The following is a 24,202-nucleotide window of genomic DNA, read 5'->3' on the forward strand; positions in this document are numbered from 1 at the left end:
TTTTTTATAATTTTATATAATTTTTCAGTATTACAAGCATTTACGTTGTATTACAACGATGAGATAATATTTTTAGGAAAATGTGCACGGTGAAAAAAAAATTGTGCTTGTTTTAAGTGTTAATTGTTTAAATTGTTCGTGAAAAAGTTGGAAAATAATGAAGTTGAAAAATTTTCACGTGAAAACGGAAAATAAAAAAAAATAATGGTTCCGGCCGGGATCGAACCGGCGACCTTCTGCGTGTAAAGCAGACGTGATAACCGCTACACCACGGAACCTGTGTGAACGTGTTTTCTATCGTATCGTAAATCAATTGCAATATTTATTCATTTCGATGAATATTATTCTATATTAATTATCGATAATATATTTAATTTCAGAAATATAAAGGAAAATAACGAACAAAAAAAGATATTATTATATGATTCAAGTAAATGTTACTAGTCATAATGTGATACACCATTCACTCGTGTATATAAAGTGATTACGTAATATACGCTTAAAATAGAAACTGATAAAAGTGAAAAATATCTTGAAATGATTTATATTCATTATTTCAATTCAATTGAAAAGAATCTCGTATGTATGTTATTGCGTTTTATTTATAAACATGAGAAAATATACATCACGTACTCATGGCAGTGATTACAGTATTAATAGTATATATCATATAAATAACAATGTTAACTCTCTTATTTTCTATTTAAGTTTCGTTCTTCTATTTTTTCGAACATCTATAGTCGAAGAAGAAATAATGGTACTTGATGTAAGTAAGTACGTGATAAGACGAATAAACGTTCTCAATATTGTACACCTTAGTAAAAAATACATGCATTAAAAAAATAAATTGAGATGATTAATAAATTATCTGCTAATTACGGCAACGTGTTAGAACATCCGGAAGACAAGATAACGAAAAAACAATTATCGTATAATATACAATCGCGCTTCAGTCTTGCCAATTAAAGTTAAAAAATGATTTGATTTATTTGAAACAAATTGGGCCAACCGTGAAACCAAACGCCTGATGAGGTAATCCATAATCGATAGGATAAAAATCCACCAATGGTAACTGTTGCAATTTTTTACTCTGAATTAAGAGCACCGTTTCACCTTTGTTCTTACGCGTTTTGCAATTGTCCATTACGATTTGTGGCTTGATACCGGTGTATGAAAATTCATCCTCGTTCGCACCAAGCAGTCGTATGGAGGAATTATAGTTAAAATTCAAAATATTGTACCAGGCAACACTGTTAATGCAAGTGTAAGTGAAATTTTGATAAGCTTCTTGACTCAGTAAACGCAGAAAATTTAATTGCACTACTCCAATAGCTTCGTATGTAATCTATGACAACACGTAATTTCTCTCTCTTAAAATTATTTTTTATAACGAATAAGAATACGATTAAGTAAATGCAAAACTTACTTTAAATCCCCCGCGTAAATTCGAATACCAATCAGTTTTATTATTTTCCTTTCTCCATGGTATATTTGGCATTTGACTCGTATGAATATCTGGATACACGCACGTTTCGCCCATATTCGTCATATTACAATAAACGTATACAGAATCGTCCGCCATTCCTAAATTTGGATCGATCCAGTACCAACCTATTTTTCACAACACAATTTCGTAAGTTTTCAAACGATCGATACGATAAAAAAATCTTCAGAAAAATACCAACCATCGTGGAAATGGGGATGGCCGTAAAACAGATCCTTACAAGTTCTCGCAGGATTTTCTCTACTTCCAATTGGTTTACGTATTCGATCCAATTCTTGCCTCATAGCGTATATAGAACTGTACATATCCAAGAATTTGGGACCTAATTCCTCTTCAACGTGATCATCTTTGTTCAAACTTTCCGAATTTTTCTCCTCTTCATCCTTATTTTCCCTAAAAATATTTATTTATAACATTTACGATATTGCAGTAACATTTTTAAACATTTTAGATATTGAAAAATGATTTGATTTTGCTTTACGTTTCTGTCGAAATATCGCGTCTCCTACGCAAAAGTTGTTCTTTCGTGAACAACAGTTCCGGAGGAATCATTGGTTGCTCAGCGGGTGGTCCAGGAGGACCTGGAGGACCCGGAGGACCAGTTTCACCTTTTGGCCCATCGTTTCCAGCACTACCTTTGGGTCCTACCAGTCCCTCTATTCCAGGAAGTCCTGGAGGTCCATCGTTTCCCTTGAACCCTATCGAACCTGGTGGCCCCTGGTTACCCTTGGGACCTTCGGAGCCCGGAACGCCTCGTGGTCCTTGTTCCCCCTTCTCCCCCTCTTCTCCCTTCATACCAGCATCTCCTAATTCGCCTCGATGTCCTTTGAGTCCTCGTTTACCTCTGTCACCCTTTGGACCCTTGGGCCCAATCGGTCCAACTTTTCCTGGGGCGCCAATGGCTCCTGCCATCCCGGGGGGACCATTTTCTCCAGCAAGCCCTGGAAGCCCTCTTACACCTGGCAAACCAAATGGCCCAGGAAGACCTTGAGGCCCTATAGATCCCGGACTTCCCTGTGCACCAGGAGGACCCATGTCTCCTTTCTCTCCTGGCGAACCCGGACTTCCTTGCACTCCCGCTGGTCCCTCAGATCCCTAAATCATTTATGTGATCATGATTTTGAATATCGATTATTACTTATAGATAATCGTATAATTTTATACTTGTTTTCCAGGAGGGCCAGGTAGACCCTCTTTTCCTGGAGGCCCAATCTCTCCCGGTGGTCCAGGATCTCCAGCTTTGCCATCCTCACCGTCTTTTCCAGAATCCCCTTTCACACCAATTAAACCCGGTTCTCCCGGTGATCCAGGGAAACCAGGAGGTCCTGCATTACCCTTTGGTCCCTCCGGACCATTTATACCGCGTTCACCGGGCGGCCCTGGAGGACCACTCTTTCCTTCTTCTCCTTTCGGACCTGGAGGACCTCTTTCACCTGGTTTTCCTTCTGGACCTATCGAGCCTGGTAATCCTGGTGCTCCAGCTTCTCCCTTTTGTCCTTGAAGACCTTCCGGCCCTGAGGGACCTTGCAAACCTTCGCTTCCCTTAGGACCCCTTGGACCTTGTACACCTGGACTTCCCGCGGGTCCTACGGGGCCAACTAATCCCGTATCCCCCATTTCTCCTTTTAATCCTTGTGAACCGGGCAATCCTTGCGGTCCTACAGGACCAGGAGGTCCTGATGCTCCAACAGGACCATCTTCCCCTTTTGCTCCTTGTCTTCCAATTTCTCCTGGTGGCCCTTTCTCACCTGGCAAACCGATAGCCCCAGGTTCTCCGCGAATTCCCTGTATGCCAATTGGTCCTGAAGGACCCTATGAAGAATGGAAAGCAAAAAAGATTGCGTTAAATTAGTCTTTAGAATTGGAAGTTGTACTTACCGTTTCCCCTTGAGATCCTTTAAATCCTTTTTCCCCGGGTGGTCCAATATCTCCTTTGTCACCGTCTTCTCCTGGAACCCCAACAGGACCAGGAGAACCTGGCAAGCCACGTTGCCCTGGTAAGCCATCTCGTCCAATAGGACCGATCGGTCCAGATTCACCCTAAATTATTTATAAATTGTTTTATTTTACAAATCTTGTAGTTTATTCATGTTGTGTCATCGTATATATACCCTGTCTCCTTTTAAACCAATTGGTCCAGGAGGTCCTTTTGATCCTTGGCTTCCCTGAGGACCAGGTTCACCATCTTTTCCAGGTTCACCTTGAACGCCTTTATCGCCTGATGGACCCGGAAGACCCGGTGGTCCTATCTCTCCTTTTATACCTGGCATTCCCTGTTTCGAAAAACGAATTAAATTTATAAACACGATATTCTATAAGTTCAATTTTAGCAATAAAACTTTTTAACATAATTAAAAATGAACCGGTAAACCACTTAGCCCTCGTTCGCCAGGAAATCCTGGTAAGCCACCAGGACCTGGTAGACCCTCTTTTCCAGGAAGACCAGGCGGTCCTTGTGGTCCTTCTTTTCCTTGCTGCCCTGGCGGACCTAATTCTCCAGGTACTCCTGGATTTCCTGGACTTCCAGGTTCTCCTGGTTGGCCTGGTTCACCAGCCGGTCCCTGCGGCCCAATAACGCCAGGCGCGCCTGGAGGACCTGGCGGTCCAGAATCTCCCACTGGCCCTCGTTCTCCAGGAGGACCAAGAATACCATCTTTTCCATTGAGACCAATTTGGCCAGGAGCTCCTACAAATCCACGAGGTCCTTCGATGCCTGGTGGGCCAGGTTCTCCTTGCAATCCTTGGGGGCCTGGTTGTCCAGTGTCACCCTTCGGTCCTGGCAATCCTTCAGCTCCTCTTCTACCACGAGCACCTCTAAATCCCTTCGCGAAGAATAGACACAATGAATTATAACAATTTATGTATATTTGATCTTTTGTAAATATATTTTTTTACGTACTCTGGGACCTGGTTCACCACGTTCCCCTTGTGCGCCATTAGTACCCTAAAATAATAAATTTCGTTGTATTGTAATTATTTATTACGTGTCGTATTCTCTTTTTTACCCTTTCTCCTTTATCTCCATTAGGACCTTCTCTTCCAAGTTGACCTTTATCACCTTTCTCCCCAGGATTTCCTGGATATCCAACAAAACCTGGGGGACCAGTTTTTCCTTTCTCACCTGGCGGTCCAATCAGTCCACTTTCACCACGCGGCCCTTCAAAACCTTTAGGCCCTTCCAGACCTTCCAGTCCAGGAATTCCTTGCGGACCTGATAATCCAGGCTCCCCTTTCGCGCCAACGTCACCTTTCTCCCCTTCCACACCCTTTTCACCTTTTTCTCCGCGTTCGCCGGGCGATCCACGTTTTCCTTCGTCACCTTTAATACCGCGAACTCCTGGAAAACCTATCGGACCCTGCGGACCCTGCAGACCTTGTTCACCCTTCGTCCCAGGAATGCCTGGATTTCCAGGATGACCAGGCGATCCGTCTGCTCCTGACAGACCAGGAATTCCAGGCTTTCCTTGTGGCCCCTAATAACATATTGTAACTTATGTTAATAGGATTTAAATAATTAAGGGAACATATTATATCTCCAAAGAGATTTACCACTAAACCAGTCGGGCCCAGAAGACCTTGAGGTCCTGGTGGACCTACAGCTCCGATTGGACCCGGAGAGCCTGGTGAGCCTGGAGGACCAGGTGGTCCAGTATTGCCCTTTGCTCCTGGCGGACCTTCGGTTCCAGGAATACCAGGATTTCCTGGTAATCCGGGAAAACCTCGTGGCCCTATAAATCCTCTTGGACCCTAAAACGATTTCAATTAATCTTTGCGTTTATACGATTCTGTCACTTTATAATATTAATATGCTCGTTACCATTTCACCGGGTAAACCTGGCAAACCTGGTGGACCATCGTCACCCTGCATTCCCTCGTGACCTGGCAAACCTTGTTCCCCGGTAGCACCCACAGCTCCTCTTTCCCCTTTATCTCCTGGCAATCCAGGCAATCCAGGTACACCTTGCTCTCCTTTCATCCCCGGTACTCCGCTTAAACCTCGTTCCCCGTCTCTACCAGGTCGACCTCGTCTACCCTCCCTACCAGTATTTCCAGGAATACCTATATACAAATATATATAATTTTTCAATGTACTCTGTTTTATCTAAATAATTTATTCTGATATATAATTACTTGAGGTGTTTAAACTGACCTCTTTCTCCACGAGGGCCAGGCTCGCCAATTTCGCCAGGTTCTCCTTTCTGGCCTTGAGGTCCTGGAGGTCCTTCGGGCCCAGAGATACCCGTCAGGCCCATAGGACCCTCGCTACCCCTCATAGCTATCATATGCTGCGAAAGCATTTGCCTCAAAGCTTCCATCTGAGCATCCGGTCCCTTCTCGTTACCTTGCTGATTCAATGTCGGTATTATGAACACGTTTCCCGGTGAACCAGGTACACCGGGTAAACCTGCCAACCCATCTCTTCCCGGCTCCCCTTTTTTACCGGACGGCCCGGCCACACCTGGTGGTCCTGGAAATCCTCGTGGTCCAGGTGGACCCCTGCTATTATAATAACTCGAGCCGTAGTACGATCCTTCCGAAGAAGACTCCGTATATTTCAATCCGTCCCGAATTTTTCCGATTAAATTATCGGAAATTTCAGGAATTTGTGCAGGTGTCGTTTCGTAACGATCTATCGTTGTTCCGTCAATGTTGTTGGAAAACATCTAGAAAATTAATGAAAATTTATTCCATATTATTTTTTCTTTTCTTTTCTTTTTTTTTTTTTTTTTAATTAACAACAAACGATCAACTCACAGCACTTTGATTACGAAGATGAGTGTCCGTGGTTGATCTCGAAGCGTATGACTTATTCACAGGCCTGTAATTATAATCGTCGTTATCTTCGATCCATGAGTTCTCTTCCTCGCTTCCGTTCTCTTCCTTCTCTTCATCCGTCTTCTTTAGATTCTCACTTTCTTCGTTATACGAAACATTTAGTTTAGATATCGTAGACGATATTCTGCCATAATTTTGAGACGAGTTTAAATTATTGTAATTTGTTTCGTAATACGATCTAGTAGTTGAGAATGCTTCACCCGCGTAGCTGGAACTTCGGATTGTTTGACTCGCGTCCTCGTAATAAGTGGTACGAATCGTGGGATTATTATTACGCGTGGTCGTGAATCTATGTCTCGTATGATTCTTACAGTCAGCCGCGAAAATCGTGCAGATTTCGTAAGCCGCATCCGGGATCGGGGCAATCTTCAGCATCTCCAAGCCACCCTGTAAAAGATTGAAAAAAATAATATTTACAATAAATATGCAAATTAAACGATGAATGAGTGTTTCTTCACCGACCAAATACATATTGCCATCCACGATCTGTTGGCCAATGATTACGATGCCATTGATGTCGATCCTTTCGTCAAGGTTTCTTCGCAGCTCTTTCGAAATTTGCCGAGCACAGTCAAGAATCAGAGTGACGGTGTTCCCTTTAATACTGATTCCTAAACGGTGCCATTTGCCATCGGAAATATCAATCCCGAACGATATTGCCTTGCCTTTGTCATCCGGAGTTGTGCTATAGTAAAGAATGACGTCATTGCCCAATGATAACACCAACTGTTCCTCACCACTGTCGTTGTAGATGGCAAACAGCGTGGCAACTGGATATCCTAATTTTGCGATCGTTAAATAAACGTTTTATTAAGGATAGGATCGTTAAAAATTATACGCGTATACGAATCGATTGGTAAATCGAAGGATTTACTTACCGATTTTTGGCTTGGCAACGACCAAAATGGAAAAATCGCGTGGTATACCAGTGGGGAACAGGGTGTTCGTATCGATCGTGAGTAGCGCGCTTTCCGCGATGTCGTACGCGATCGTGTCATTTCTGTGACAACGATTTTGGGTTATTGTCACTCCGATGCGCTCTTGTTGCATTCCAATACCGTCAACCAGATCCACGATATCCTTTTCTGAAATTATAAGAAATAATTCGTAATTCAGGCCAGCTTATCGTGATATGGTAAAATACGATAAAAGAAAGAAAAAAATGACGTCTCAAAAATATTTCTTTATAAAAATTCTACGAATATTTCCATAATTAAATGTTCAATCTAAAAACTTTGACAATTAATTTAATCATAAAAAAATTACATTCCAGAAGGCCATAAATCTTTAAAAGCTTACAAAAGATTTTATAAAAAAAACGAGATGTAATTAAATAAGCATAAATTTAAAATGATGGTACAACGAACAACCCAATAACCTCTGGAAACCCAATAACCCTTGAACCCAAAAGACGTAACTCATCGCGTTACGCCGAACGTTTAAACCAGTTTCATTAAGAAGTCCTCTTTTCCAGAGTAGAACAAGCAGTTTTGCATGCTATGGACAGTGGCTCAATTAATGTAATAGGGATCACTTAAAAAGACAAAGTAGTCGTAAGACAAACGTAACGTGTCGTTACATGGAATTGTAGAATGCATATCACATATACATAAAACAGTTTAACCCGTATAACTTGGATCTTAAACGATCGAATAATGTAAAGCAGAAACGCGTATAATTATCGGGATAATTGAATTAAAAGGAAAGGAAAAAATTAAAAAAAGCAATAATGATAGATTTACCCATATCCTGTAAGATAATATCGGCTATCATCGGGTATAAACCTAGTATTACGAGAAAACAAACTGGCCAAGAAACGGAGTGGATTTTGCGAGGCAATCGCAGTGTTCTCCATTGCTGCTTCACGTGGTCTCGCCGCATGCTACCCTTTCTTCGTCAAATCATGATTTTCACAGGGAACTTCTTCTGATACAGATCACTGTAAAAAAAGGAGGCGCACTACTATTAACGAGGTGCAAGATGCACGACCAACCGATAGATCGTAGACGAACTCGAGAAGGAGCGAGAAATTTATCCGAATGTAATCGTCGTGCACAATGCAGTCACCCTTTCAGTCGCGTTTCCTCCTCTTCTTCTACTTCGACCCCTCCTTTCTAATACTCAGTCTCCCCGCCTTTCTTTCTCGTAAACGCCGATGCGACGATGCACATGCATTCCACACATGTGACTTTTAACGACGATCCAGCATCTCCTCTATTGACACTGATTCAGATAACACGTGGCACATTGAGAATATAATACGGAGTAGAGATCTTCTCGTCATCGAGATAAATGCATTTTTTTCTTTTTTTTATGGGAGTGAAATTCTCTCACGCACGCACAAGTAGATCGATACGTATACACGTGCGATTTTCTGTTCATTTCTGGAAAATATTGTATTGTTATATAATGTATTTAATGTATACGAGTAGGAAAAAAACGGATGGATGTTAAAAAATATACCGATAAATTCGGGCTAAGTATTTTTAATTGTTCCGCGAGCGAATGTGATCATCGTTTAAGTATGAAAGTTTCAATTAATTACTTCCTCGATACTTTTGATTAATTACTTCCCGACTTAAATCACTTTGCAAGAGTTCTCTATTCGCTTCGAATGTAAATCAATATTTGTAATATCAAAATATGTATATAAATTAAGATGAATTTAAACGAAAAGTAAAAGAGTTTTTTTATTTTTTTACTTACTAATGATAGATCTTTCGTTCATTTGTGTTCTAGATTGTATATATTTTTATATATACGATAGAATAACCATTCCTCAATTTATAACATGATTGAAGTATCTAAATAAACGTGCGATAAATGGGTAATTATTGTTAAAAATGTGTCTAATTTATTTGCAATCGAAAGCTAATTTTAATCGTACGTTTATAACAAAGAAACAATATATTATGTATATATTGATACATTTACTTACATATATAACATGTGTAGTATATTTTCCAAGTACATTTATAACTTTAAAAATATCATTTGCATATTATGTCTCTTCACACTATCGTTTCCGTCTAAATTGTAATTAACGTTTTATAATTGTATAATTGTTTTCCTCCTTTCTTTCATCTTACAAACATTTAACGGAAATATACTTTGCCGGTAAGTTAGGTGACGAGTGAAAAATTTTGATCAGTGCCATCTCGCGTTTGGATCACCGAAGCTTCTATTTGTTATTGGCATAGCAGAATGTGCAAGGAGGTATGTTAAGTCGTAGACAAGGAACTACCATTGCGCGAGAAAGACAGAGAGTATCCCCCACCACTTTGAAAACTTAACATGGAAAATTTATTAATTATTCTTCTTCTACTTAAAATTTCGACACTTTTAAGCTCTCATTTTGAAACTAGAACTCTAGGCAACTTTCTCGTATCAATTTTAACATAAAATTTTTTGTAATTAATTATTTATTAATAATTAACGCAATATTTAACGCGTTCCAATATATCGAAGACGCCATAAGGAAAATTTGTTAATTATTCATATTCTATTCTAAATTTCGATACTTTTAAGATTGCATCTAAAAGTTAGAACTTCAAGGAAATTTCTCGTATCAATTTTAATATCAAATTCTCTTTGATTAATTATTTATTAAGGATTAAGACATTATATCATATCATACGTTCTAATCAAAGACGCCATATGGAAAATTCATTAATTTCTCATTTTGTATATAAAATTTCGGCACGTTTAAGATCGCATTCTAAAATTAGAAGCCTAGATAATTTTTTATATCAATTTTAACGTAAAATTCTTTTGCATTAATTATTTATTAACAATTAATTTCTCACATCGAATGCCGATATTATTTATATTACTAGATATTAGATTTTTTTAATTAATTTTTTATCAATATAGGATTTATTCCTAAATATGATTATATGCATTTGAAACGTAATTTCCTTCTGTATATTCATATATAAATTTTATTTATAATTTTGTTATTTTTTAAATAGATAATTTAAGTGTTTATTACATAGTGGGGATTTGAAACTGAGACTTCAAAATAATCTTTAATAAATAATTAATGGAAAAAAATTTTACGTTAAAATTGATATGAGAAACTTGTCTAGGGTTTTAATTTTAAAATGCGATTTAAACGTGCCGAAATTTTATATAGAAAATGAGAAATTAGTGAATTTTCCATATAGCGTCTTTGATTAGAATGTATGATATGATATAACGTGTTAATCCTTAATAAATAATTAACTAAAGAGAATTTGATATCAAAATTGATAGGAGAAATTTCCTTGAAGTTCTAGTTTTTAAATGCAATCTTAAAAGTGGCGAAATTTAGAATAGAATATGAGTAATTAATAAATTTTTCATATGGCGTCTTCGATATATTGGAACGTATGCGTTAATTATTAATAAACAATTAATTATAACAAATTTTATGTTAAAATTGATACGAGAAAGTTGCCTGGAGTTTTAGTTTCAAGATGAGAGCTTAAAAGTGTCGAAATTTTAAGTAGAAGAAGAATAATTAATAAATTTTTCATGTTAAGTTTTCAAAGTGGTGGGGGATGCTCTCTGTCTTTTTCGCACAATAATATTCTCTTTGTCTATGACTTCGCATACCTCCTTGCACATTCTGCTATACTAATAATAAATCGAAGCTTCGGTGATCCAAACGCGAGATGGCACTGATCAAAATTTTTCAGTTATCGCCTAACTTATCGACAAAATATATTTCCGTTAAATATTTGTAAAATGAAAAAAAGAAGGAAAACAATACGTTAATTATAATTTAAACGGAAAGAATAATGTGAAGAGACATAATTTGCAAAAGATATTCTTGGAATTATAGATGTATTCGAAAAATATATTACATATATAAATAAATATAAAAATGACAACTTAAAAATGTAAATACGTAAAAGATAAGTATAAAACACATTAAATTTTAAGAAAATTTTAACATACCATCTTTTTTTTAATTATATTCTTATATTACAAAATTTGAACAAAAATTATCATTGCTAGAAAATTCGATTTTATATGATAAAAAAATATCTGAAAAGAGGTGGTATGCGAAATTTCTCTAAAGTTTTAAGAGTTAAAATTTACAGATAAAAAATTAATAATTTAGATAATTATTTTTGTTTATTTTGATTTTACATTCTTTTTTAATATATTTAAAAAATATATAAATCCATATAATGTTATTTATTATATATTATTACTGTTTAGATATTCATGTATTCATCCATATTTCTTATTAATAAGAAATACTAGTAAGTTACTAATGTCTACCAGTTATTGCCACGTGTTTTTACTATACATCACGTATAAACATAACCTCATAAAAAACTTTTATTCGTATCGCATCGTATTTTAAGAAAAATTAATATAATGTCAAAGAAAAAGAAAGTCAGAATTTATAGAACAAAAAAGAAACAAATATCCGAAACACAAATAATTGCAAATCTACAATCAAAATATGATGCTGTAAGTTTTAATTTTCTTCTTTAATTTTATAATAATGTTCTTACATAAAGTTTACATGTTTACAGATTGATGAAACAAAGGTAACAAAATTTACAGATCTTCCACTTTCGTCAAAGACCTTAAAAGGATTAGCAGAAAATAATTATTTTGAAATGACAGATATTCAAAGACAAAGTATTGGTTTAGCATTGCATGGAAACGATATTTTAGGAGCAGCAAAAACTGGCAGTGGAAAAACTTTAGCATTTCTTATTCCAGTAAAAAATTTAATTAAATTTATGTAAAAAAATTAATTTACAATAAAAATATAAGTTTAAATTATTTTTTAAGGTTTTAGAAATATTATATTGCAAACAGTGGACAAGATTAGATGGTCTTGGGGCACTTATTATTACACCAACCAGAGAACTTGCTTATCAAATTTATGAAACTTTACGAAAAGTTGGTCAATATCATGATATTTCAGCTGGTCTTATTATTGGTGGAAAAGATTTAAAATTTGAAAAAAGACGTATGGATCAATGTAATATTGTTATATGTACTCCTGGTCGTTTGTTACAACATATGGATGAAAATCCTTTATTTGATTGTATAAATATGCAGGTAAATAAATATACAAATATACAAATAAATAAGTTATTTATGAATATAATATAAATGAATATAATATGAATTAAATATTAATTTATTAATATAAATAAATAATAATTAATATTATAACATATATATATATATATATATTTTAATTTTTGCAATTCTAGCTGTTAGTATTAGATGAAGCTGATAGATGTTTAGACATGGGTTTTGAGCAAACTATGAATTCTATTATTGAGAACTTACCTCCAAAACGACAAACGCTTTTGTTTTCAGCAACACAAACAAAGTATATATATTTTAAAAGTAAATAAAATATAATCTTTATTTTTATTATATTTATTAATATATATTTGTTTTATTTTATAACAGATCTGTAAGAGATTTAGCCAGGTTAAGTTTAAAAGATCCTTTATATGTGTCAGTACATGAACATTCTAAACATATAACACCTGAAACACTTCAACAAAGTTATGTTGTTTGTGCTTTAGAAGATAAAATATCGATGTTATGGTCATTTATACGGAATCATTTAAAACAAAAGATTATTATATTTTTTTCTAGTTGTAAACAGGTATATATAATATATAACATAATATTTAATATATATGATTTAATAAAAAATTAATAATAATTATAAGATTATCTTTTAAGGTAAAATATATAAATGAAATATTTTGTCGATTAAGACCTGGTATAAGTTTATTGGCACTTTATGGTACTTTACATCAACTTAAAAGAATGGAAATTTATGAAACTTTTTGTAGAAAACAATTTGCAGTTTTATTTGCGACTGATATTGCTGCTCGCGGACTAGGTAAATAAAAAAAATGTTTTTTTATATGAATATTAAGAAAATCTAAAATTTAATGTTTATATAATAATTTAAATAAATTTTAGATTTTCCTGCTGTAAATTGGGTTATACAAATGGATTGTCCAGAAGATGTAAATGCATATATACATCGTGCTGGTAGAACAGCAAGATTTCAACAAAATGGTGAATGTTTACTAGTTTTGCTACCTTCTGAAGAAAAAATGGTACAAAAACTCAAAGAACGCAAAATACCAATATCTATGATACAGTAAGTTAAAATTTATTTTCTAAATAAATAATTTATATTAATATTTTATATATTTAAATATTTATAATTTAAATATTTAAATATCTAAATAATTATTAATAATTTAGAATCAATCCAAGCAAATTACAATCTCCACAACGTAAAATGGAAGCATTATTGGCACGAGATGTTTCATTAAAAGAAAGTGCTCAAAGAGCATTTGTAGCATATGTAAGATCGATCTTTTTAATGAAAGATAAAGAAATTTTTAATGTTCATACATTAAATACTGATTTATTTTCAAGGTAAAATATAAAATATATATAATTATTATTAAAATGCTATCGTTTTTTCATTATTGCAATTAATTTGTATTTTCAGATCTTTGGGTTTAGCTATACCTCCAAGAATTCGATTTCTTCAAAGACTGGAACAAAAACAACAATTAACTAATCAACATATTGAAGATAATAAACAAATTATTTCTCATAATGAAATAAATTGCAATATAAATGAACAAATAAATATTGAATATTATAATCATAATGATAAAGAAAAGGAACAAAAAAATATATCTCAAACAATAAATCTAAATGATTTTACACTTGGTATAAAAATGATTATTGACATTTGTCGAATTATATATTTTTTTTTTACATATATATATATGTATTTCTTTTTTTCATAGATGATAGTGATAACGATGATATATTAACTGTGAAACGAAAAAATATAAATCTTGATGACATACCAGTTGCTATCAATGATAAAGAAGATGAAGCTTCAAATAAAAAAAAAGCAGTTACAAAAGCTGCTGTTGCTAAAAAAATTCTTCGAAAAAAAATATTACCAAATAAGAAAACTATCTTTAATGAAGAGGGAAAGGTTCGATTTTCTTTAGTTTTAAAATCAAGATATAATAATCGTATATATAAAATTATAATATCTTATTTTGTAGGAATTACTAAATCCCTCTAAAGTTAAAATTTCCGAATTAGCAAGGCAATACGAAAATGAAGAAGATTCTGGTATTAATATAGAAATAGCTAAACAAATATTACGCGAAGAAGATAAATTTGATAAACAACGATTCAGAGAAAAAATAAAGGAAAAACATAGAGAAGAAAAACGCAAATTAAAAGCTAACAAGAAAAAAGAAGATGATACAGATGGTGAAAATGAAATTGAAGATGCTACAAAGGATTATAGTAGTGATAATGAGCACAATGATCCAGATTTATCCTGGTTACCAGACCCAGATAAAATTTATGGTAAACAACAAGAAAGTTCTAAAGAAATTTTAAATATTTCGGAATCAGAGAAAAGTGAAGAGGAAAGTGAAGAGGAAAATAAAATACATAGGTACACATTTTAATAAATAAAATATTAAATACATTAATCTACAAAAATATATTTGTTTTATTTCTAGCATCATTTTAATCTTTGGTAATTTTATACTTACAGACCATTTAAAAGAAAACTTATAGTGCAAAACGAATGCAAAAAGAAAAAGAAGAAACAAAAAACATCTCTTAAAACAGATAATACAGATTTAAAAGCGTATGAGGAACTAGCATTACAACTTCTACAGAATTAATATAATTAACTTATTATATGTAGATCAAAATTTTAATAATTTGTATATATTCTATAATAACAATATTGTTAATAATATTAAATATTGTTAACTATAATATTTTTATTCAATTAAAATAAATTAAATCTACTAATATATTTTATTATAAATCATTTGTTTAATGAATTATCATTAAAACAGAACTATTAAAGATATATATATATGAAATGATAAAAAAAAAATTCATAACTTTTAGAATAGATGGTACTCACTAAAATTTTAATATTAAAGTAAATGACTTGCTCGCTTTGAAAGATATATATTTATTTGTGAGATGCGAAAAATCAGGAATATATTCAAGAAAAAAAGAATAATTGATTGATTCACTTTCGAATAAAATGAACAAATTATTCTTGAACGAATCGGAACGAAAAATTGTTTTTAATTTTGAAAATTTTTATTTTTTAATTATATTTTTATTAAGATTTTTTTTTCATTTGATAAGTATTATCTATCTACTAAATTAAAGTTATGAACCTCTTTTTTTATCATTCTATAATTGCAAGAAAATATTTTTAATGAGATGTAAATAAAAAATTTACATCTCAAACACGTCTTTTAAAAATAATTACAATATTTAATCTGCAATCTTTAAAATACTTTACAAACTTTAATTCAATATATATGATATTATATTACATAAGATATTACTATATTACAGGTATCAAATTTGTCACTTTACTTAAAAATTATTTTATATAATTGTGCGACTTACACAATTTAATTATAATCTTTTTTAAGCAAAAAATACAGTTACTACTATCAACTGAAAAGATATTCAAATATTGTATCAGATAATGAAATATCTCTTCTAAAAAGCAAAATTAAATATATATGTATATTTTTATATTATATTAATTTTTAATCCGATATATCTTATCAGTCTTAATTAGATGCTATTTTAATATGATTCATTATCGTATCAACAACTTCTCTACTTGTTGCTTGTCCACCAAGATCAGGTGTATGAACACCTTGATTAATAGTTTTATTAATAGCATTCTGAATTAAAGTAGCATGATCCTTATGTCCAAGATGTCGTAACATATCAACAGCAGCATTTAACATTGCAATAGGATTGGCAATATTTTTTCCAGCAATACGTTTACCTGTATTGCGAGTACCTGGTTCAAACACTGTGTAATGATCACCAAAATTTTTACCTGCTAATAATCCTGCACCACCTAATAAACCACATACTACATTTGATACAATTGCTCCATATAAATTAGTTGTTAGTATAATATCAAATTGATGTGGATTGGAAACCAATTGCATACAAGTGTTATCAATAATCATATCATTATGAGTAATATCTGGATAATCTTTTGCAACTTTTCTTGATATTTCTAAAAATAATCCATCAGAAAGCTTCATTATGTTTGCTTTATGAACTGTGGTAATTTTTTTTCTTCCATTTCGCTTAGCATATTCAAATGCATATCTTGCAACACGTTCAGAATTAATACTTGTAATAACTTTCATACTTTCTACAACACCTTTAACACTTTCATGTTCTAGCATAGCATATTCCCCCTCTGTATTTTGTCTAACAATAACAATATCAATATTTTTATGTCGTGAATTTACTCCTGGATATGATACACAATGTAAGACATTTACATAAAGATCTAATTCATTTCGAAGAGCAACATTTCTGGAAAGTACATCAGCTTCTGTACTACGAGTTTCAATGTTTCCTTTTAGTGCTACACCATTTCTACGAATTGATGTAATAGCATAATCTAAATCAACATTGTCATTTGCATTTGGATCAATTTCTACATCTTCAAAATCTACTGGTACACCTGCATATCTGAAAATCTGAAAGAAATATATAAAAAATTATATAAGATTTTTTTCATTAATATATTATTAAAAAATTTAACATTTAATTACAATAGATGAAATAAAAACATATACTCAAAAGATCATTTTTTATTAAAATTATATAAATATTTATATAAATATTTTTTGTACCTCTTTTACATAATTCATCAATTCTGGACCAATTCCAGCACCAGGTAAAAGAGTAACTGTATGTCGTCCTCCATAATGAGCTTTTGGTATAGGCATTACTTTTTTAATAGTTGGAGTTTTATGTTGTATTTCAAATGCAGAAAGTGAAGCACATCTATGAATTTGGGATACAACAGTTTTTGGACGTAAATATTTAACGATAGATCGGGCAGCCATTTTGAGTATTATTCTATAAAATAAAATTTAAAAAAATAAATAAAATTTTAATATTATATATATAAATTATATTTTATCACATACTATTACTTTGCAAATTCTATTTTAACAATACCTTGAAAGACCTTGCCAACTCCAAATTTTCAGCGCCGTTTAAATTACAACTTTTATAGAACGGAAAAATTAATATTAAATTTTAGATAATACTGCCATCTATTAAAATTATTTTTAACATCACATAATATTAGAAGTATTTTCATAATATTGAAAATAAATATTTTTTAATATAATTCTATAATAATTTTTTACATAAATAATGTGTATTATAATTACTATGAATATACAAAAAATTTAAAAACACTTTTCATGTAGTTAAATTATTTTTTTATAAAAATTAATTTTAAAAACAATTACTTTATATCCTGAAATATTAATAAAAGCATTTTAATTAAATGGCTATTTTAATTAAAAATCAAATTGTATATTTTATTGATTTTATTATATAAAAATTATTAAATAAGTATTAATCAACAAAAAAAAGCTTAACGTACAAATATTTCAAATTTATAGGTCATGATGTTCTAAAAAAAACTATCTTTGATAATAAAAATATATATTTTAATGTTCTATGATTGCAATAATTATAAAATTTTCTATTTAATTACTATTTATATAGTTAGAACAACCTCAGGATATCTGTAATAAATTAATTTTTCAATGTCATTCATAATTTCATAAAATCTTTTTTTTGATTTATGTTGGTCCTTCTGTTATTTTTCGCGGCAACGCGATAATAAGACGCTAAAGTGCTAGAAATCCCGCCGCATTGTTCGTAGTTATTTCTTGTATAATTTATAGCTATTGTCTAAGTAAGTACTATAACTAAAAATTATGATTTAGCAGATACAATCATAATAAAACTTAATTCAAATTTGTGTTACTTATTTCTAAATTTTCAAATAAGTTTATAAGAAAAATCTTTGATTACTTCCCGGCTATCATACCGCCATTTTGCATCATGTTCATCTTTTAGTATCTTCAGAGCTTTTTTCTTATAAAATTATGACGTGTATTATTATTTTACATTGAAATAATTTTTTTTCCAAAGTTATTTTCATTATCAATGCATTTTTTAAATCTGATCAATTACTTTAATTGTAACTTCATTTTTATTTCTGTTTATTATTTAGTTTATGATTTCAATTTTAATATTTTTTTTTCTGTATCATAAAATATATTTGCAGAATGAGCAAAGGAAAGGATTCATCCCCTGCAGAAACTGCAGGAGGAGAAGAATTTAGTGTTGAAAAAGTTTTAGACAGGAGAGTAGTTAAAGGAAAAGTATGTAATTTCAATATATATATATATATACACACATACAGTATCTGAAAATAGTATCCAAATATGCAATATACTTAATGTATTTAATAATAATAAATTTATTTTTTTTTTGATTTTTATATAATTTTCTTTTGATATATAAACAAAATTGATTAAAGTTTAAACTTATCATAGTATATCTTTTTATCTTTTTTTGTATAATTTAAAATAATCATTCACTGATTATTATTATTATCATTCAGGTTGAATATTTTTTAAAATGGAAAGGATACTCAAATGAAGAAAATACATGGGAGCCAGAAGAAAATCTTGATTGTCCAGATTTAATTGCACAATTTGAAGAACAACGAAAAAAGAAAGAAGCAGCTGCAGCTGGTAAACGATATGAAGACAAAGAACAAAAGAAACGAAAAAGTTCAAGTGGCCCTTTACCTACTCATACTAAAAAAAAAGTAACTGAAGAAAAGAAACCTGAAGGTAATATTTGTTTTTAATATTTAATTAATATACATGTAACACATTTTTAACCACTTTACTTTTACTTTACTTTATATACTTTATTTATATATGCTTTAATTTTATATAGGTTTTGATAGAAATTTGGAACCTGAACGTATTATTGGTGCAACAGATTCAAGTGGAGAATTAATGTTTTTAATGAAATGGAAAGGAACAGATGATGCAGATTTAGTTCCTGCTCGAATTGCCAATGAAAAATGTCCACAAATTGTAATAAAGTTTTATGAAGAACGATTGACATGGCATAGTCCTGCTCATGATGAGGAAAGTTCAGTAAAAGCTGATGCAGAGTAGCGTCCAGCCTTCCGATATACATACACAGCACGCTTTAGGATTTGTCGCATATAACAAAAAATAGCGTGTACAGAATGAAAAATATGAAGATTTATTGATTATTGCACAGTAATAATGTTATCAATTTTTTTTTTTAATGATTATTGATGAACTACTAAAATTGAGCAAACAAACATTAAATATTTCTGTCATTGTTAGTGAAAAATAATTTACAATATATACTCTTATACTTCCATAAAATGTATACTTTCAATTTTTTTTGCAACTGTTAATTTTTATATTAGCTAGATGAAAATTGATTCTTTATTGTTAATTTAAGAATTTAAATTCAAAATGTAAATATAAACAAAAGAATCAAATGTGTATTAATATAAAGTAGAATTATTTATACTTCGAATATAACTTTTTTAATATTATTTCATTTATACGAAACGATTTAATTTACAATTAATCGTTTCATACTCATAGATAAAAATGATTATATATTAATTGTTCCAGTTGCAAAGAAATTGAAATTCGACTTTTTTAAAAATACAACATGACAATGTACAGTACGTACAGAAATATGAATGAAAAATAATATCTTAACATTTTTTTAATGTATAAAATTCTTAAATGATAAAAATATTTGAAAAAAAATTTCTACATTTTTGAAATTTGAAATTAAATCTAGTAAATGATTTAAAATCTCTGTTAATCGTGTTTAATAATAGTAAATAATTTAAATTATCTTTTTTTATAACATTTAATAACAATAATTCATATTGTAGATTAATGTTTTCTTGACTAGTAATTATAAAAAAATATTTTAGTATATAAGTGTATGTGTAGTTTATTAATTTGTAAGAAATATCAATTAAAAATTCATTTTTTGTAATTTATAAATGTCTTGATTAAAAAAATTCATATAAAAATTAACAATTTTTAAATACTTTTATTTTTAATTTTATTATAATTATAATTTTTTATTATAATTAATGTTTTATTTTTTTTACATTTTTTTTTAAAATTTTAGAATTTTTTCGTTTGTTTTTATTTAAAGAATTTCTAAGCTTCTGATGTCGTTTGATTTCCCATTCTATTTGTTTAAAACTTGCACCATCTATAGTATTAAAAACATCTGTACCACCAGGTTTGTTTTTTTGTTTACTATGTTCTTCTAATATTTCTGCAAATTTCTCAGCTGATACAAATATATTGTTATCAATTCCTTTTAAATTTTTATTTTGTTTTTTTATATTTGATTGAGTATCTTCTAAAATATTTTCAATGCTATTTAATTGAGTATCTTTTGTATCTTCATTAAAGTCTAAATCACTTATATCATCTAAATCAATATCACTTAAATTTTGTAATTCATTATCAATTTCATTATTTTCATCTTTTTCGAAATTTTCTTCTGATTCATATATATCATCAGAATCATTACTTGCTTCACTTTTAATATTATCATCAAAATCTTCATCTTCTTCATCTTCAAAATCTAATAATTTAGAAAATTTGTAATTTATATAATAAAATATTTTTAAAATAATATTCAAAATAAAAAATAAAATATGAAATTTATATACCTTTCTTTCTCCCAATTTGAATATCAGCAGCAATATCTAAGTCTTCAAAATCTTTACCATTTGTTAATTTATCCAACATATCATTAAATTCTTCACTATTAACACTTTCTATATCATCATCTTCATCTTTAAATTCATGCTTAAATTCTTTTTTCTTTTTTAAATAATGATATAAATATAATTCGTCAACCGGAATACGTTCCTCTTTTTGATTAAGATATGAAATACTATCAATTGGAATGCATCTAATACCTTTAGGTGTATATCCTGCTCGTTGTGCAAGAGGATCATTTTTTTTCTGAACTTTTTTACTTTCTAATTTTTTTGGATTCTTAAAAACATAACGATCTAAAAAACGCATTAAGGATAAATCTTCCAATGGATCACCCATATAATCAATTAGTTTTCCTGCAAATATAAATAATATATAATAAATATATTATATATTAATATAATAAATGTAATATAATATTAGAATAATATACAAATTTAATCAAATAACTTTATATAATGCAATACCTTCAAGAATAGTATTTGCAAATAATGCAACACTTGGATGATAATGTTTAGATAATGTTACTAATTCGGTATTTGAACCTTTAGTTATTCCAGCATAAAGAGGATTTCGACAAAAAGGATCATATTCTTTGCATGTATTGAAATCAATTTTTATATTATTTTCCATTTCATTTTCAGATTTCATTTCTTTATCTATATTACATGTAGATGCAATGTTCATTAATAAAATAGAATTTTCTAAATTGGATTTATCATTAGATAAATAAGAAATATCTTCTAAATTTAATGAATTATTTTTAGTTTCAGAATCATCATTTTCAATTTTAATACAATCTTGAGATTTTAATAATAAAGTTTTTAATTCTTTATGTGTATGTAAAACTTTAGATATTACATATAAAGTAGCACATGCCATATTTGCAGGAAAATATAATATAATTTGTAAAGTTCTTTTAATAAAAGCATATGAACGTTGTTTATTATGATCATTTTGAAGAACTCGAAATAATAAATTAAGAAATAGTGCACGTTTATTTGCTATTCCAATTTGTAGATCTAATAATTTCCGATAGAAAGCAGAATAAAATCTATTTGATTGAGCTTCATCTTTACCTGTAACCTACATAAATAAAAAAATTAAAAATTGAATATATTATAATAAAAATATAAATAAATAAACATAATAAATATAATAAAATATTAATTATTAATCATATACTTACTTGATATAATAAATTGAGCGCATTTAAAGAAACATTGAAAGATCCAATATGTACAACTTTGTATACAGAATCTATATGGTCATTCAATATATTTGAATTCATTTTTGCAAATGGATATGCTCTATTTACACCAGTTAAAATTGCTGCCATCATTCTAGAATCTGGTTCTCCTTTTTTTAAACAAGCTTTAAAGAAGGCAAAGTAAACTTCAATAAGTGTTGAAGCAATTTTTTCATCCTTTTTAGTTAAAAAAAATTGTGTTAACAAACAAATTGCATAATATTGTGTGCGATGTGCTACATTTTTTCTAAATAATAATTTTTCAATTTCTCGTAATACAATAAGTTTCATATTGGGATGTTTATATAATAATTTATTTAGACAAAATATTACTTTAGATCCTATTTTACAATTTGGATCTCCTATTTTATTTACAATTAATTCCAATAATTTATATTGATGTTCAATATTTCCTATTAATAAATCTGTCATTACTGATATTGCTACTTCACGATTTGCATCTACTGTATCAGATGCAATGCTAGCTAGAGACATTATAAAACGTTCATACAGTTCATGTAATTGATCTTCAAAATACCAATGAGCCATTAATTTTTTTTTTGACATATCTGAGTTAAGTATGTCTCCAGAATTAAATTTATCAAGTTCATCTAAATTTTGTTCTTCAAATTTAAGTAACTTAAATTTAGGGTGAAGTAGATCTACCAAAAACAAGTCTCTTAAAGATTTTATTATCATGTTGCATTGATGATGTTTTACAACTCTTACTTGATTTATAAGCATTGTAAGTCTATTTAAATTATATTTTGGATTATCTTGCACTAATACAATGGCAGCTGCTATTTTATCCGAAGTTGTCCCCTGTGTTAATGCTGTTCTTAACCATGCTGTTTCTGAATTAGTATGTTTTGATTCTTTTAATTGAAAAACAGAAGTTTCTGCATCTAAGTATCTTTTTGCTTCATTTTTTAAATTTGATACTTCTATTTCTGATTTAGAATGTGTATATGAATCCTCTTCTTTACAATATTCTTTGTACCATTTATCACTGTTTATGTTCATTTTTTTAGATTCTTTCTTCAACTTATTAAAAATTCAAATATTATATAAAAATATGTTCAAAAATATATAAAAACAATATATAAATATATATTTTATAAAAGAAACATTTCTTACCTCGTGGTTAACCTTAGTAACTTTAATTAGAAATTTTTTTTTAAAAGTGACACAAAAACATAACAAAGCAGAATTATTTTTTTAAAATATTGAAAAATATTTATATGAATATCTAATATTATTCAATTCGTAATATATAATATATCGATATAATGATAATAAAATATTTCTAATAAACAAAATTTATGGAATACAATTAAAGTATCTATACAATCTCTACTAATATATGTATATATATATATATATATACATATATTAAGATTTTAATTTTAAACATTCATTAAAATATACAAAATAAGTGCAATTTATTATAAATTTAAAATCATATTTTTAATACATATATATATACTGATTATAAATATATACTCGTAAATTTTATAAATATCTTATAAAAAAATTTTATTCTTGAAAATAAAAAATTTGCATGTTACCTCTTCTTGAATTATATTCTCTTAATACAAAACCAAAATTTCTGACAGCAAAAAGAATTTTTCTTATTATAAATTATTCAATTACACAACATATTAATGAAATATAAAAAATAAAAGTTCATAGTATTTAAATTAAAATTTATAACTATAAAACAAAACAAAAATATATAAGAAATGTATTTATTAATATAATATTATTAATTAAAAGCAAATATTATAATACATTCATTGCAAATATTCGATTCAAGCAATGGATTTTAAGTCCATATAATGCTGGAAATTATAAAAAGTAAATGTTTCAGTCTCATATACT

General features: G+C 29.7%; 5 protein-coding genes and 1 non-coding gene across 7 annotated transcripts; 2 read left to right on the forward strand and 4 right to left on the reverse strand.

The window, feature by feature from the left end:
• Positions 1-205: 205 nt before the first annotated feature.
• On the reverse strand, positions 206-278 carry Trnav-uac. Its single transcript has one exon. It is a non-coding gene; the product is annotated as a tRNA-Val (tRNA).
• Positions 279-854: 576 nt separating this feature from the next.
• On the reverse strand, positions 855-8,190 carry LOC122720882 (collagen alpha-1(I) chain-like). The gene is made up of 17 exons (XM_043947933.1): positions 8,083-8,190; positions 7,219-7,425; positions 6,803-7,119; positions 6,260-6,727; positions 5,655-6,168; positions 5,322-5,563; positions 5,054-5,251; positions 4,510-4,977; positions 4,404-4,448; positions 3,868-4,326; positions 3,616-3,777; positions 3,383-3,544; positions 2,669-3,316; positions 2,016-2,599; positions 1,686-1,897; positions 1,427-1,611; positions 855-1,345 (listed from the first exon to the last, which is right to left on the reverse strand). Exons 1-17 carry the CDS (start codon positions 8,111-8,113, stop codon positions 986-988), a joined length of 5,262 nt encoding a protein of 1,753 aa, XP_043803868.1. The 5' UTR covers positions 8,114-8,190; the 3' UTR covers positions 855-985.
• Positions 8,191-11,567: 3,377 nt separating this feature from the next.
• LOC122720899 (probable ATP-dependent RNA helicase DDX10) lies at positions 11,568-15,170 on the forward strand. The gene is made up of 12 exons (XM_043947972.1): positions 11,568-11,806; positions 11,872-12,063; positions 12,137-12,409; positions 12,568-12,689; positions 12,773-12,974; positions 13,055-13,217; positions 13,301-13,484; positions 13,592-13,768; positions 13,845-14,071; positions 14,152-14,348; positions 14,422-14,825; positions 14,928-15,170. Exons 1-12 carry the CDS (start codon positions 11,711-11,713, stop codon positions 15,058-15,060), a joined length of 2,370 nt encoding a protein of 789 aa, XP_043803907.1. The 5' UTR covers positions 11,568-11,710; the 3' UTR covers positions 15,061-15,170.
• A 555-nt stretch (positions 15,171-15,725) lies between these two features.
• Positions 15,726-17,488, reverse strand: LOC122720901 (isocitrate dehydrogenase [NAD] subunit gamma, mitochondrial). The gene is made up of 3 exons (XM_043947973.1): positions 17,411-17,488; positions 17,080-17,308; positions 15,726-16,923 (listed from the first exon to the last, which is right to left on the reverse strand). Exons 2-3 carry the CDS (start codon positions 17,293-17,295, stop codon positions 15,985-15,987), a joined length of 1,155 nt encoding a protein of 384 aa, XP_043803908.1. The 5' UTR covers positions 17,296-17,308; positions 17,411-17,488; the 3' UTR covers positions 15,726-15,984.
• Positions 17,489-18,104: 616 nt separating this feature from the next.
• On the forward strand, positions 18,105-19,774 carry LOC122720902 (chromobox protein homolog 1-like). 2 transcript variants are annotated; one of them, XM_043947974.1, is made up of 4 exons: positions 18,105-18,164; positions 18,540-18,636; positions 18,879-19,113; positions 19,223-19,773. In XM_043947974.1, the coding sequence occupies exons 2-4, from the start codon at positions 18,541-18,543 to the stop codon at positions 19,447-19,449; spliced, it is 558 nt and encodes a 185-aa protein (XP_043803909.1). In that variant the 5' UTR covers positions 18,105-18,164; position 18,540; the 3' UTR covers positions 19,450-19,773. The 2 variants fall into 2 exon arrangements, with proteins under 2 accessions (XP_043803909.1, XP_043803910.1); XM_043947975.1 differs by lacking the exon at positions 18,105-18,164 and adding an exon at positions 18,301-18,452 and having other exon boundaries at positions 19,223-19,774.
• A 602-nt stretch (positions 19,775-20,376) lies between these two features.
• On the reverse strand, positions 20,377-23,639 carry LOC122720929 (CCAAT/enhancer-binding protein zeta). The gene is made up of 5 exons (XM_043948037.1): positions 23,459-23,639; positions 22,262-23,365; positions 21,540-22,158; positions 21,021-21,428; positions 20,377-20,932 (listed from the first exon to the last, which is right to left on the reverse strand). Exons 2-5 carry the CDS (start codon positions 23,342-23,344, stop codon positions 20,424-20,426), a joined length of 2,619 nt encoding a protein of 872 aa, XP_043803972.1. The 5' UTR covers positions 23,345-23,365; positions 23,459-23,639; the 3' UTR covers positions 20,377-20,423.
• Positions 23,640-24,202: the final 563 nt, after the last annotated feature.

This window comes from Apis laboriosa, unplaced genomic scaffold (assembly GCF_014066325.1).
Source record: "Apis laboriosa isolate Shangri-la unplaced genomic scaffold, ASM1406632v1 scaffold13_cov153, whole genome shotgun sequence".
NCBI classification, from domain to species: domain Eukaryota; kingdom Metazoa; phylum Arthropoda; class Insecta; order Hymenoptera; family Apidae; genus Apis; species Apis laboriosa.

What these genes read in the sequence shown, in the direction of transcription:
- LOC122720882 (XM_043947933.1), bottom strand. Translation starts at nt 8,113, where the DNA reads ATGATAGCCGATATTATCTTACAGGATATGG. An exon ending in TATTATCTTACAGGATATGG is followed by an intron (nt 7,426 to 8,082) that starts GTAAATCTATCA and finishes TTATAATTTCAG; the next exon opens with AAAAGGATATCGTGGATCTG. An exon ending in TTCACGAAAGAACAACTTTT is followed by an intron (nt 1,898 to 2,015) that starts GCGTAGGAGACG and finishes AAATATTTTTAG; the next exon opens with GGAAAATAAGGATGAAGAGG.
- LOC122720899 (XM_043947972.1), top strand. Translation starts at nt 11,711, where the DNA reads ATGTCAAAGAAAAAGAAAGTCAGAATTTATAGAACAAAAAAGAAACAA. An exon ending in ATACCAATATCTATGATACA is followed by an intron (nt 13,485 to 13,591) that starts GTAAGTTAAAAT and finishes TTAATAATTTAG; the next exon opens with AATCAATCCAAGCAAATTAC. An exon ending in GAGGAAAATAAAATACATAG is followed by an intron (nt 14,826 to 14,927) that starts GTACACATTTTA and finishes TTATACTTACAG; the next exon opens with ACCATTTAAAAGAAAACTTA.
- LOC122720901 (XM_043947973.1), bottom strand. Translation starts at nt 17,295, where the DNA reads ATGGCTGCCCGATCTATCGTTAAATATTTACGTCCAAAAACTGTTGTA. An exon ending in TGATGAATTATGTAAAAGAG is followed by an intron (nt 16,924 to 17,079) that starts GTACAAAAAATA and finishes TATTTCTTTCAG; the next exon opens with ATTTTCAGATATGCAGGTGT.
- LOC122720902 (XM_043947974.1), top strand. Translation starts at nt 18,541, where the DNA reads ATGAGCAAAGGAAAGGATTCATCCCCTGCAGAAACTGCAGGAGGAGAA. An exon ending in GGAGAGTAGTTAAAGGAAAA is followed by an intron (nt 18,637 to 18,878) that starts GTATGTAATTTC and finishes ATTATCATTCAG; the next exon opens with GTTGAATATTTTTTAAAATG. An exon ending in TGAAGAAAAGAAACCTGAAG is followed by an intron (nt 19,114 to 19,222) that starts GTAATATTTGTT and finishes AATTTTATATAG; the next exon opens with GTTTTGATAGAAATTTGGAA.
- LOC122720929 (XM_043948037.1), bottom strand. Translation starts at nt 23,344, where the DNA reads ATGAACATAAACAGTGATAAATGGTACAAAGAATATTGTAAAGAAGAG. An exon ending in TGCAAATACTATTCTTGAAG is followed by an intron (nt 21,429 to 21,539) that starts GTATTGCATTAT and finishes TTATATTTGCAG; the next exon opens with GAAAACTAATTGATTATATG. An exon ending in TCAAATTGGGAGAAAGAAAG is followed by an intron (nt 20,933 to 21,020) that starts GTATATAAATTT and finishes CTAAATTATTAG; the next exon opens with ATTTTGAAGATGAAGAAGAT.